Below are 14,835 nucleotides of genomic sequence, written 5' to 3' on the forward strand. Positions count from 1 at the left end.
TGAGCAAGGAGATTGATCATACTGAGTGCTGGGATTGTTCTTGTGAGAACAAGCATTTTATTCTCATCTTGGATTTCTAATATAATGCAATACAGATAGTAGGGGGTTTTCAGCTGAGGCTTTCCTCAAATACTTATTGTGTTATGTGCCACTGATTTATCTTCTTCTTGTTCATTTGTTTTCATCGATCTATTGGCTTCCGTTGGTTGAAAATAGAAGTAGATTCTTGTCCTGTGCTTTAGTAAACTGCATGAGCTTGTGAATCTACAAGAAATTCTACAGGACAATAATGGGTTCCTTAATGTGGAGGGGGCTCATCTAGGGCCCATAGGAACCAGGGTGATGGCCATGACTAAGGGGTAGAGCTCATGTTTGGCTTTTGCCCACGTGCTAAATTTGTATGTCACGACCATCTTTTGCATTTTGTGGTACATTTCCAATTGAGAGTGGCCAAATTATGCTTTTTATTTTCTTTTTAACTGCATCAACCTTCGGGGCATCGTTCCAGGCTCGACCCAAGGTGTGGACAAGGGGAGGGGAAGGGTAACCCTATGTGGACCCAATGGACACATGTGGACACAAATGGGAAAAATGATGAATGGGGTTAGAATGAGTAGAAGGGAGTGATGTATATGGTGTTGGGAAGCAAGACCACGCAACCAAAACCAGGATTTCCCATGTAATGCCAACCTTAAAGCTAATGGCCAATAAAGGAGATCCACGAGACTAGTATACAAGGCTAACCACCAAATCGGGCGGAGGAGACAAGGGTACAAACCTAGCCCACTCTTTCCATTGAATCCCCCCACCAATCCATGCCCAAAAGTATCCATGATAAGTAAGGAAAATTACTCAACAATACCGATGAAAAGCCATACCTTCGGGATTGGGAGGCCCACCTTCAAACATATGATCATAACAGATGGGCGAGGGACCACATGGATGCCTCAGGTGGCAGAGATAATGGCACATCGAGTTATCTGGTGGCTGCAAGGCGCTGTTGGCTTCCAACTGAGGACCATCTAGGAAAAAAAATTCTCCTATGCATACTACCCACATGTGGTAGGTAACATAGCTAATTTACTTTAGCCCCTAAAAAAAATTGCTCATATAATCATGGTCACACCTGGCCCCAAAGATCCAGTATGAACACGGCACCTGCGATTCCAAGATTGGGTTTTTTCTTCACAGTTCTACCTCTACTACCATGTTATTTTCCAAGAACCCAACACCTGGCATTTAATTCTTAGCATAAAACTCACTAAATAAACACATAAATATGTTCCTACCAAAATTACAAAACCAGCTCAATCACATATGACAAATCTTTGCCCAATCAACTTAGTTCATTATTAATAATGACTTAGAACCTATTTGGGCTCCCATCCTGGGATAATGGCCCAGCAAAGGAATTACATATACAACAATAACCTGGAGTGATCCACGTGATCAAGCCCTAGATCTATCCTTCAATCTTTCTTGGTTGATCTAGATCTTTCTCCCTTGCTGCTCCTTGCACCTTTCTTGGAATCAGCACACGGGAGTATCACACTCCTCTTGATTCCTTGTATAGTGTGTCTATCTCCTCTCCTCAACCTTGCTTTTATAGCTTTACATTGAGCCACAACCCTAATCCGAACGCTAATCTCAAAGTAATTGACGACCTAGATTAGATCTCGCCGCACTTGAGATCAATGGCTAAAATTAAAACCTACTCACTAAAGTAAATTACTTTACTTTTCCTAAGTTTCTATTAGCTCAATAAGCCAACATATTAATATGTGGTTTTTTTAAGTTCGACTTAAGTTAAGTTACATTAGCAACTTGCTCAACCTAGAGCAAGTGTTCTAAGGAGATATGGGCGACTTCTACTTGCCTAGACACAAGGCTTGTGTAAAAGTACCTACCTGAGCTACAAACTTCAACAATATAACCATGTGGAGGCTCCTCAAAGCCCAACGTTCATCTCATCAGGGAAACATTTGGGCTACAAAGTCATCTCTACTCTCAAGATTGGGAAAAACGACCTCTTAATGGTGCTAGATAGGATCTCTCCTGCATGAGTAAGTGAGATTAACACCATTAAGGACAAAAACCATTAAAGTATCACAATGGATAATATTCAATGTTAGGAGCACAAAAATAGTTCACATAAACCTTGTCTTCCAATATCTTTCTAGCTTAGGATTGGTAAAAAAGATACCATGCTCGTGTTAAGGATGATTATGCTTTTAGCCCTATTAGGTGTGTTGTCGCACAAAATGTCTAGGCACCGCGACAACGCTCAAAGTAAGGGTTGTCACTCTAATCCTTACTCCATTTAGACTCTCTCCTAGACAAGTCAAGGGGGGTAGTCCCTGAGGTGAATGAATGAAGATAGCTAGTGGAACACAAGCTCTAGGAGACTTAAAGATGGACAACTTTACGAATGTAAATGAGTCTTGGTTAACTGAGATAAATAAATCAAACACTAACACGACCAAGACACAACCACAAGATAGAAATGATTATAGACGAATGTCTTTATACTCAATTAACCATAGACTAAGTAAAAACAAGTTATCCAGAGCAATTTATAAATGTGACAAATAGTGACGATCATGAATGATCAATGCCCAAAACTTTATCTAGCAATTAAATCCTGTGAAAAATTATGAAATTTAAATGCTAAGCAATGATTCCAGATTTAAAATGATTTTCATTAATAACCCAGATCTAGAATAATTTATCATTCTCCAATAGTCAATGATTTTAAAACATTAATCACACCTGACAATAGAGAAATCACTACCACGAAAGGACACCAAGGAACTTTAGATTAACAATTTAATTATTCCTTAGGCAATTAATTTAATGTGGTAAAATGAAGAAATTAAATTTTTTAATGTGACCAAAAATAATAAAATCAAAAGGACTTTAATAAATTAAAATTTTTAATGGGCCATAGGCCACATAAAAATTTAATTTTTTAAATGCAAAAGTGTAGGTCCTCTTATGATTTAATTCCTTAGTAATCTCATAGTCACAAAAATGAAAAAAAATTAAACTTTTTAGATTTTTAAAAGTTTTTTTAATTTTTTAAATTTTTTTACATTTTTTAATTTTTTTTTTAATTTTTAAAACAAAATCAAAATAATGAAAAACATAAAAAATCAAAACATAAAAATAAAAAAACAAAATCATAAAAAAAGAATAAAAGGAAAAGAAGAAGCATCAAAATTAAATTAAAAAAATTGAATCTAGAAGTTAACCAAAGTAAAAAGAACAAAAAAAAAAAATCAAATTAAAACAAAATCAAGACGAAACTTAACCAAAAAAGTAGATTTTTATTCGTTATTTTTATAAAACATCAAACGTTTAACCAAAACTAAAAAAAAAATCAAAAATGAAAAGGAAACTAACTAAACCCTATGCTAACATAAGAAAGACCAATAAATTAAAAATGAAACCTAAAACTGACCATACGCATACAAGTGAAGTAAATAAAATAAAAAAATCGAAATGTTTTGAGTGTTTGTTGTGTGCAGGTCGATGACGACAAGGGGAGCTCGACTTAGGAGAAAAGATGATGTAGGCCGAGGTGGAGATGCAGCTAAGGGATGCGTTGAAGAGGAAAGGAGAGGAGTCGGCAAGGGGTTGCAAGGAAACGCAGCAGAGAGAGAAGGGCAACACGCAGATAGGGACGCAGCTAGGAAGGGAAACGTAGAGGAGAAGAGGCAACAACAGCAAGGAAGGGAAACGCGGAGGAGAAGAGGCAACAGCAACAAGGAAGGGAAATAGAGGAGGGAGCAGACTTGGGGGATGAGGACGCAGGTTTGCAGCAGGTTATGGCGGCCGCATATGGAGCCACGAATGGGTCAATGGCAGCGGATTCGATGGAGGAGAAGCCGTGTTTTTTGTAGGGGATGAGGGCTGCAACAAAAAAGAAAAAACGCAAAGATAAATAAGTCAAAATTTGCAACCGAATATAATGGAAGTGATGTATGTAAACTGAAGAGACAGTGAACCAAGCAAGCTAGAAAAAACGCAACAGACAGAGGGGCTATGATTTTTGGCAGCAAAGGAGGCAAGAGGGTTCTCTAAAAAAAATTGAAATTTTGCAACGATCCAAAAACCCAGGCAGCAAATCGAAAAAACCAATTAGCAAAGAAATGGTAGCCCAGAAATTCTTTAAAACATTTCCAGTATACTTTTGTTTCAGATTTCCTTGAAACCCTTATAAAAATCTCGAGATTTAAAAAAAATTCAAACCCTTGGACCGCAAAAATTTGAATAATATCCCTAGAAAATTATGTTGATAAACCCCCAGAAATCCAGATCTTACCCTTCAGGGCCTAAATCTGGACTCTACACAAATTTCATTTTCAGATCTATAGTCGCACGACAACAAGAAAACACCCAAACGATATATACAATGATAAAAACTAAAACCCAGAAAAACGCACGTTAGAAAAATGATTACAAAATTTACAAACTACACAAGAATGGTATATCTATCAGATCTGAGGAGTATGAGTCCAACTCTGCTCCCAGATCTGATAATCTAAGGCCTTCAACACCCAGATCTATCAATTTCCCCACACAAAAATTAACTAACTCGAAACCCTTCGTGCATCACCAACAAAAAATCTTATGATAGCCCGGGATTAATTTTACTGGACTCCTCAGAAAACACGGATCGGGAGTTCGCTAGTCCAACTGAAAACTTCCCCTAACACCCGAGGATCTAAAATCAAGATTTCCTTGCAAAACTTGTTCCAACCGTTAAAAATAGAGCAAGAAAATAATAATAAAAACTCAGACAAATAGAGATACCTGCTATTACATTCAAAATTTAGATTATTATTCTAACCCCAGCAACTGAGCAAGATACCTGTACTCAAATCACTCTTTAGAAGCTACCATCAATGGCTTTAGAAAAAATTATGCATGAAAACAACACATCTTACAATATTCCCATGAAGAGTAACACCAGCAAAACTTAACCCCAAAGTCTTTCTTTATTATCCAGAAAAAGATTATACAAGAGCTTCTTGCTAAGCACACAACTCAATTTTTGGATGGATCAACTGACAAATGACTTTCCATTTAAAGATAAATCTTCCAACGGTTAGTTCGAGTGATCCTCGTCAAAGCAATCTCGACCATTGATAAAGATTAAAATTTCTTTTAATCTCATCTGTCGAAATATTTAAATATTTAGGGAAATTTGAAATTTTTAATTAAATGCATTTTAAATAACTCAAAAATTAAATTTTTGAGTTAATTTCCCCAAAATTTTGACTTTGACTTAACCCCCAAGGATCAAAAATTTAAAATTTGACAAAATAATTGATTACCTTAGTCTCGGGATCTTTTAAAATTTAATTTTTAAGGACCAACGAAATTTGCCTTTGGAGAATTTAAATTTACCTATGACCTAGAATTAATTAAATTTCTGGCTTAGGATTTTAATTAATTTTTTGCCAAAAAAATTAATTAATTAACCTATCAGGGGATAAATTATTTTTTCAACCCTCAAGACACTTTACATCATGATTTTCGTATTTTTTACATCATAAGGGGAAAAACCCAATTGAAATAGACCCTCACAGACTACCCATTTCTGTGACACAAACATAATCCAGCAGACCAAGCAATTTGTAATAAATTAACCTAACCAAATAGTTAGGATTATTCACAAATTACTTTTACATAGACTCGATCTAAAACATTAGGATTTGCCTAAGATCCTAGCGACAAAATCCATTCCAGCTTTGGGGTAAGACTGGAGGAAAACTCTGCCGACCATCGGAGAATGGATCGGTGAGACAAAAAACCTCCTAGAATGAAGATCGTCACTAGAAAAGCATGTTTTCATAGGTCGTTACATACATGACACGGATCTGCTGAGATTATTTACATTACACACCTGCAAAAAGGGTTTACATAACATCTTGGAAGCAAGGTTAATGATGACAGCTGGACAGCACAGACACATCGATCAAATGCTATCCCTTTTGCAAAAAAAGGGAGTGTACTACTATGGATCGTTGACACGTAGTGGTCAACATCTGACTCTACTTGGGGACACGTTGTTGCACCAGAGGAATGTGAGAATCCAGAATCTGCATCCACGCAACACACAATATAACATAAGTAGTGTCCATCCAAAAATCATCATATAACGTTGCGCACAGGAAAGATATAAGCTCTTCATTTATTAATTATCCTAATAACATGAAAAACACAAATCTAACTACAAATTGAAATACTGAAATAATAGGGTGTAAGGTTAGAAATACAATACAAATATGCCCCATGGCATCAGATGTGTTCAATATATTGCATACTAGGCATTTGCCTACTTTCAGGAAAATATGTCGATTGTTTCTCGGATGTGCCATGTCCAATCCTGCACATGGTAGAACTTTTTCCTATCCAAAAATCACGCTGCTTGCGGCCATTAGATGCATCGAATTTCTTTCTCATTCTCTTTCTCTTGCGTTTTTTCTTTGTGGCAGGCTGTATCACTGATGATGTAGAACATTTTGCTTGAAAACTCTCAGACGAAGTATGTAAGATATGCATGACATGTCTTTCTTCATTCTACATCTGCTCTATCAAGAATGATGGATCAGTCGCACAGGGGTTATGAGTTATAGCTTGATCTTTTTTAATTTCTTCTTTGATCATGTCATTCTTAGTTAAATCTTCATTAATGGAGTTAGCATCTTTCTTGGGATATTCACAACAAGGTGGGACCTGTCATTTCCTCTCTTCCAGCCTCTTATGTAATGAACTCATTTCTTTGGCATGTCTTACTATTAACTTCACTCGATTGAGTTCAGTTTTCAAGAATCTTTCTTGCAAAGAAACATGATTAGCTTGCATAGTCTTTATTAGATTCTGAATAATGGACATTTGATTAGAATGATTAACTTCCATTATTTTAATCTGTCTTCGATGATATTGATTCCCTCCATATTAATGACACATGGTATCTGCTTTTCTTCTATTGCTAATAATCTATTCTAAAGAGATATTTGACCAACTTCCATGTCCTTTATAATTTTATCATTCTTTGCTTTCATGCCCATGAAGCAGTTTTGCATATAGTTTATCTCTTTCTTATGATTTGCTTGCATGGTAGCTAACTGATTATTATAATCGAATCTCATGATGGTCATTTCTTCATCCATAGTTGACAATTTGTTCTGAATCGAACTTATTTCTTCTTGATAACTTGCTTCCATGGCAGTCACTTGATTTGAATGATTGAATTCCATGATCGTCATCTTTTCCTCTAGGGCTAATAACTTGCTTTGCATAGAATTAATTTCCCTGGCATGATCAACTGTTAATCTTGCTTGATTAAGTTCCATATCTTTAATAAGTTGAGCCTGATTAACTTCTGCATTCTTGCTTACTTGAGCCTGATTTAATTGTATGTCTTTAACCATTTGAATTAACTCCTTGAAATCATTTTCAACTTCTATAGTTTCCTTTACTTCAGCTTTCGCTTTGACTTTGTCTTTATCTCCATATCTATCTTCAAAGGCATCAATGATTGATTGTAGAGAATCAAAAGTGTTATTAGGGAAATTAACAAACCAATCTAAAGCATCTCTAGATAAGGTAAGAATGAAAATCTTCATCTTCACATCTTCATATTTAAATATGGGAGACACTTGCTTATACAGAGGTTGACATTCTGGAGGTAAGTTTTGGCAGTAAAAGCATTGTTACCTTGAAAAGGAGGAAACTCATCGATGATGTCACCAAAAAAAGAAGGATAACCATGCAGAGCTCCTTGAATATTAGTAAAATTGCAAGGAGGAAACAAGTCATAATCCATGATGACTTGTTTAACGGGAAAAAGATGGCCAAATGGATATCAGAGAGAGAGATCCCTGCTCAAGAAAATCAAAACATCTACAAGAAGCGAGCTTCTAGCAGAAATTCTTGTAAGAAATGGAAGAAGTGGAGCCGCCACTTGAGCATGAATCTCCCACAAAGTTTCCAAAGGCGAAATGGAAAAGTTAGTGGATGGAGGCAAATGGATATTCAGGCAGGGCTCTTTATCTGGGATTAAATGAATGAATAAGTGGAGTCGCCACCCAAAGAGGAAACCAACCGGAATGTCCAGGTGCAGAAAGTGAAGATGAAAGGATTAGATGAGAGAGATGACGAGAGTTAGTATGAAGAGACGAAATGACACCAGAAAAATGAGATGAAATGCCGTAAAGCCAAGGTCCAATAAATAAGTCCTTGGTGGCAATGCCAAGAAGTGTTGGCTTTGCCAGCTCGAATGAGAGATGAGAAATGAGAAGAATGATGAGGAAATGTCATTGAAACGTCGAGAATAAAAATGTTGTTCCACTCAACGGGCTAATGAATGGCGGAAAAGATTAGATGATTAGAAAAATGTCATAAGGACCAAGGACAGAAAAACTCTATCCCCGACAACAGCGCCAAAAATTGTTGTCGCATACAGTGTCTAGGCATCGCAACAATGCTCAGAGTAAGGACTGTCACTCTAATCCTTACTCATTCCGTTTAGACTCTCTGCTAGACAAATCAAGGGGGGTAGTCTTTGAGGTGAATAAATGAGGATAGCTTGTGGAACACAAGCTCTAGGAGACTTAAAGATGGACAACTTTACGAATGTAAATGAGTCTTGGTTAATTGAAATGAATAGATCAAACACTAACACGACCAAAACATAACCATAAGAGAGAAATGATTATAGACCAATGCTTTTATACTCAATTAACCATGGACTAAGTAAAAACAAGTTATCTAGAGCAATTTATAAATGTGACAAATAGTGACGATTATGAATAATCAATGCCCAAAACTTTATCTAGCAATTAAATGTTGTGAAAAATAATGAAATTTAAATGCTAAGCAATGGTTCAGATTTAAAATGATTTTCATTAATAACCCAGATCTAAAATAATTTATCATTCTCCAATAGTCAATGATTTTAAAACATTAATCACACCTGACAATAGAGAAATCACTACCACAGAAGGACACCAAGGAACTTTAGATTAACAATTTAATTATTCCTTAGGCAATTAAATTAAAGTGGTAAAATGAAGAAATTAAATTCTTTAATGTGACCAAAAATAATAAAATCGAAAGGACTTTAATAAATTAAAAATTTAATGGGCCATAGGCCACATAAAAATTTATTTTTTTAAATGCAAAAGCATAGGTCCTCTTATGATTTAATTCCTTAGAAATCGCATAGTCACAAAAATGAAATAATTTTAAACTTTTTAGGTTTTTAGATGTTTTTTAAATTTTTAAATTGTTTTAGATTTTTAAATGTTTTCTTTTTTTATTTTTAAAACAAAATCAAAATAATGAAAAACATAAAAATTCAAAACATAAAAATAAAAAATAAAAACAAATAAAAGGAAAAGAAGAAGCATCAAAATTAAAATAAAAAAATTTGAATCTAGAAGTTAACCAAAGTATTAAAAAAAAAAAAACAAAACAAAATCAAAATGAAACTTAACCAAAAAAATAGATTTTTATTCTTTTATTTTTTTTAACATCAAACGTTTAACCAAAACTAAAAAAAAAAAATCAAAAATGAAAAGGAAACTAACTAAACCCTATGCTAACATAAGAAAGACCAATAAATTAAAAATGAAACCTAAAACTAATCATATGCATACAAGTGAAGTAAATAAAATAAAAAAATTGAAATGTTTTGAGTGTTTGTTGTGTGCAGGTCGACGACGGCAAGGGGAGCTCGATTGAGGAGAATAGATGATGCAGGCCGAGGTGAAGATGGAGCAGAGGGATGCGTTGAAGAGGAAAGGAGAGAAGTCGGCAAGGGGTTGCAGGGAAACGCAGCAGAGAGAGGAGGGCATCACGCAGAGAGGGACGCAGCTAGGAAGGGAAGCGCGGAGGAGAAGAGGCAACTACAGCAAGGAAGGGAAACGCAGATGAGAAGAGGCAACGGCAGCAAGGAAGGGAAACGGAGGAGGGAGCGGATTTGGGGGATGAGGATGCAGGTTTGCAGCAGGTTATGTCAATCGCGTATGGAGCCACAAATGGGTCAATGGCAACGGATTCGATGGAGGAGAAGCAGTGTTTTTTGCAGGGGATGAAGGCTGCAACAGAAAAGAAAAAACGCAGAGATAAAATAAGTCAAAATTTGCAGCCGAATATAATGGAAGTGATGTATGTAAACTAAAGAGACAGTGAGCCAAGCAAGCTGGAAAAAACGCAGTAGACAGACGGGCTGTGATTTTGGCAGCAAAGGAGGCAAGAGGGTTCTCTAAAAAATTTTGAAATTTTGCAGCGATCCAAAAACCCAGGAAGCAAATCAAAAAAACCAATCAGCAAAGAAATGGTAGCCCAGATACTCTTTAAAACAATTCTAGTATACTTCTGTTTCAGATTTCCTTGAAACCCTCATAAAAAATTCCAGATTTAAAAAAGATTTCAAACCCTTGGACCGCAAAAATTTGAATAATATCCCTAGAAAATTATGTTGATAAACCCCCAGAGATCTAGATTTGACCCTCCAGGGCCTAGATCTGGACTCGGGCCTAAATCTGGACTCTACACAAATTTCTTTCTCAGATCTATAGTTGCACGACAACAAGAAAACACCCAAACGATATATACAATAATAAAAACTAAAACCAAGAAAAACCATGTTAGAAAAATAATTACAAAATTTACAAACTACACAAGAATGGTAAATCTATCAAATTTAAGGAGTATGAGTCCAACTCCACTCCCAGATCTGATAATCTAAGGCCCCCAACAGCCAGATCTATCAATTTCCCCACACAAAAATTAAATATTTAAATTTTAAGGAGGTGCTAACTCGAAACCCTTTGTGCATCACCAACAAAAAATCTTATGATAAGCTCGGGATTAATTTTACTGGACTCCTCAGAAAACATGGGTCGAGAGTTGGCCGGTCGAACTAAAAACTTCCCCCAACTCACGAGGATCTAAAATCAATATTTCCCTACAAAACTTGATCCAGCCATTAAAAATAGAGCGAGAAAATAATAATAAAAACTCAGACAAATAGAGATACTTGCTATTACGTTCAAAATTTAGATTATTATTCTAACCCCAACAACTAAGCAAGATACCTGTACTCAAATCACTCTTTAGAAGCTATCATCAATGGCTTTAGAAAAAATTATGCATGAAAACAATACATCTTACAGTATTCCCATGAAGAGTAACACCAACAAAATTTAACCTCAAAGTCTTTCTTTATTATCCAGAAGAAAAATTACACAAGAGCTTCTTGCTAAGCACACGACTCAAAGGTCGAATGAATCAACTCACAAATGACTTTCTATTTAAAGATAAAGCTTCCAACAGCTAGTTCGAGTGATCCTCGTCAAAGCAATCTCGACCGTTGATGAAGATTAAAAATTCTTTTAATCTCATCCGTCGAAATATTTGAATATTTGGGGAAATTCGAAATTTTTAATTAGATGCATTTTAATTAACTTGGAAATTAAATTTTTGAGTTAATTTTGACTTTGACTTAACCTCCAGGGATCAAAGGATTAAAATTTGACAAAATAATTAATTTACCTTAGTCTCGAGACCTTTTAAAATTTAATTTTTAAAGACCGACGAATTTTGCCTTTGGAGATTTAAATTTACTTAGGACTTAAAATTAATTAAATTTCTGACTTAGAATTTTAATTAATTTTTTGCTAGAAAATTTAATTAATTAACCTATGAGGGGATAAATTGTTTTTCCAACCTTCAAGACACTTTACATCATAATTTTCATATTTTTTACATCATAAAGGGTAAAACCCATTTGTAATAGACCCTCACAGACTATCCATTTCTACGACACAAACATAATCCAGCAAACCAAACAATTTGTAATAAAATAACCTAACCAAATAGTTAGGATTATTCCCAAATTACTTTTACATAGACTCGATCTAAAACACTAAGATTTGCCTAAGATCCTAGTGATAAAATCCATTCCAACTTTGCGGTAAGACTGGAGGAAAACTCTGTCGACCATCTCAGAATGGATCGGTGAGACAAAAAACCTCTAGAATGGAGATCGCCACTAGAAAAGTAGGTTTACCTAGGTCGTTACCATAACATGGATCTGCTTAGATTATTTACATTATACACATGCAGAAAGGGTTTACATAACATCTTGGAAGTCAGGCAGATGATGATAGTTGGACGGCACAGACACATCAATCAAGTGCTATCCCTTTTGCGAAAAAATGGGGTGTACTGCTATGGGTCGTTGACACGTAGTGGTCAACAAGGTGCTACTAGGCCTTAAGGGAAAAGACATTGCATTGATAGACCGATTAATCCATAGGTGCTTGTGATAAAAGTGATGATGGTATGGGAAAGACTACAAGGAAAATGGCCATAACCATGGTACCAACCAATGTTTTACAACTCGGACTCCGACTCCGACTCGGCCGAGGATCGACTCCGACTCCGACTCCGACTCGGTAATGACTCGGACAGCTCGATTTCAATGACTCGGTCGTTGTAAAAAATACATTAAATATTTATTTTTTTTATAAAAAAACATAATTTTAAATATTTTAAACATAATTTTAAAGATTTTCATTCAAGTTTCCAAACACACAACATTATAATATACATGGAAGACAACATATGATCAAAGTAGGCTCATGAACCAATCCATTATATCAAAATGGTACCCAATGGCAATAGTAAATACATAGTCAACTGTAGTCTGTCATACATGATCAAAGACTCAAGAGTCAAAACAAAATACAAATAACCAAGGAGGCTAGTAGCTACTGCCAGAGGAGCTAAGATCATCTCGACCAATCTCTGGATCATCATCATCAGAGTCAGACAAGGGGCCCCATGGCTCCTCCTCATCATCATCGTCTCCAACTGCAACTGTAGAAGTGGTGCCAGTACCACTAGGCTGTGCAGCAGATGCAAGCTGAGATAGAGTACAAATGCGGCTGCGCTTCTGTCGTGGCTGAGCAGAGGAAGGCGAAGCACCTACAACTGGAGTCCTACTAGCTGGCTGTGAGACTGAGGCTGGTGGATCGGGATCTGCATTCAACTGAACAGGCTGCAGTGGATGTTCAACATCAAGTTGATCAATCTCAAGATCCTCATTAGGATCAAACTCTGGTAGACGACTCTCCACTACCCAATCTGATGTTGGATCAATGTCTTCCAACACAATGGGATCTGAATCAGGTCTTTTGTTCAGCAATTGGTTCCGTCTGAGCCGAAGGTTGTATTGGACAAAAACTAGATCATTCAACCGTTTTTGCTCCAAACGGTTTCTCTTCTTTGTGTGAATCCTCTCAAAGACAGACCAATTGCGCTCACACCCAGATGCACTGCAAGTTTGACTCAAAATACGAATTGCAAACCTTTGCAATTCAGGGCACTGGCCACCAAAGGCCTCCCACCATTGTGCTGCAAAAAACATAGGAGTGTAATGAATTATGAGTTAGATGAAGGCTGAAGCTCAACAAAATTACAAATTATATCTAACTTTCAAATTATAAATGATTTAACAAACTTTAATAAAAAAAGTAAAACCATTAAGAAATTGAAAATTGAAATTTTTGTTTACCTGGCTCATCTGCTTCTCTTGCAATCTTTGCTAGGTTCTTCCCAAAGGTACCTGTTGCATTGCTGAAGGATGTGACCTGCTGATGTATCAGCAGCTGATCAGACTCCGATGGGACCATGCGCTCAATGCAATCAACCAGTCCATCTCTGACCTCCCCCCTCAAAGCTCCTGACTCCTTAGCTTTATAATGATACCGTGGGTTCAAAAAATACCCAGTTGCATGTATAGGGCGATGGAGTTGATTGTTCCATCTTTCATCAATGATTGCCCAAATGGGCCCATACTTTGCCACTCTATCCTTGTATGCTGTCTTTATTTGCTCCTTTGCTTGATCCATAGCCTCATAAATGAAGCCCATAGCCAACCTTTCCCCATCCACCAACCGCAACACCTTAACTAGTGGCTCAGCAAGCTTCACAATCTCTGCTGCCTTTCTCCAAAAAGTTTCATCATGGACTTTCCTTTTCAATTCTCTGCCTTCTGGTTTGTTAGACCAATTGCTTTGATTCCATTCATCACTGGAAAACATCTTTTGCAAGTTTCTATGTTGGGAAAGCATAGATTGCAATGTCAAAAAATGTGTAGCAAATCTAGTGATGGCAGGCCTAATAATATCCTTGCCTCCAGTGTGTTTCCTCATGAGACTCAAAACCAGTGTATGATTGTAGATAAATTTTGTTATGCTTTTGGCATTATCTACAGTGTTTCTGACCCAATCTAATTTTCCAATATCCTCAAGCATGAGGTCTATGCAATGTGCAGCGCATGGGGTCCAAAAGATGGTCTTGTGTTTTTCCTCTAACAGTCTACCAGCAAGAACATAGTTAGAGGCATTGTCTGTGATGATTTGAACAACATTAGCCACCCCCACATCCTCAATAACCTCATCCAATAGCTGAAACAACAAGTGGCCATCTTTTACCTTATTAGATGCATCAACTAATTTTAAAAACATGGTTCCCTGTGGGCAGAAGACAAGAAAGTTTATGATGGTACGGTTTCTTTGATCAGTCCATCCATCTGACATGATGGTACACCCTGTTCTTGCCCATGATTCCTTGAAATCTTGCAAATACTCATTAATTGATTTAATTTCTTTCTGCAAACGAAACCCCCTTAGCTCTTGCATAGTAGGGCCTTTGAAGCCTTTTCCAGCAGCATGTATGGCCTCAAACATAGGCTCATAATATGGTGAACGAGCAGCATTAAAGGGGATATCAGCATCATACCACCATCTA

At 36.5% G+C, this 14,835-nt stretch overlaps 2 protein-coding genes across 2 annotated transcripts in view; both read right to left on the reverse strand.

Annotated features, from left to right (window-relative positions):
• LOC149228563 (uncharacterized) overlaps nt 1-14,552 on the reverse strand; it is a 58,719-nt gene extending 44,167 nt beyond the window's left edge. Inside the window, exons 1-2 of the mRNA XM_089376866.1 lie at nt 13,598-14,552; nt 13,079-13,437 (exon numbers count right to left, since the gene is read on the reverse strand). Coding sequence (XP_089232992.1) covers nt 13,079-13,437; nt 13,598-14,552 — 1,314 coding nt within the window. The remainder of the gene's footprint in view (nt 1-13,078; nt 13,438-13,597) is intronic.
• LOC149228562 (uncharacterized) overlaps nt 1-14,835 on the reverse strand; it is a 110,212-nt gene that overhangs the window by 45,348 nt on the left and 50,029 nt on the right. The window lies entirely within an intron of this gene.

The sequence above is a fragment of the Pinus tabuliformis genome, chromosome J, assembly GCF_031772625.1.
Source record: "Pinus tabuliformis cultivar Carrire ecotype Pingquan chromosome J, CPIR1, whole genome shotgun sequence".
In the NCBI taxonomy this organism is placed as follows: domain Eukaryota; kingdom Viridiplantae; phylum Streptophyta; class Pinopsida; order Pinales; family Pinaceae; genus Pinus; species Pinus tabuliformis.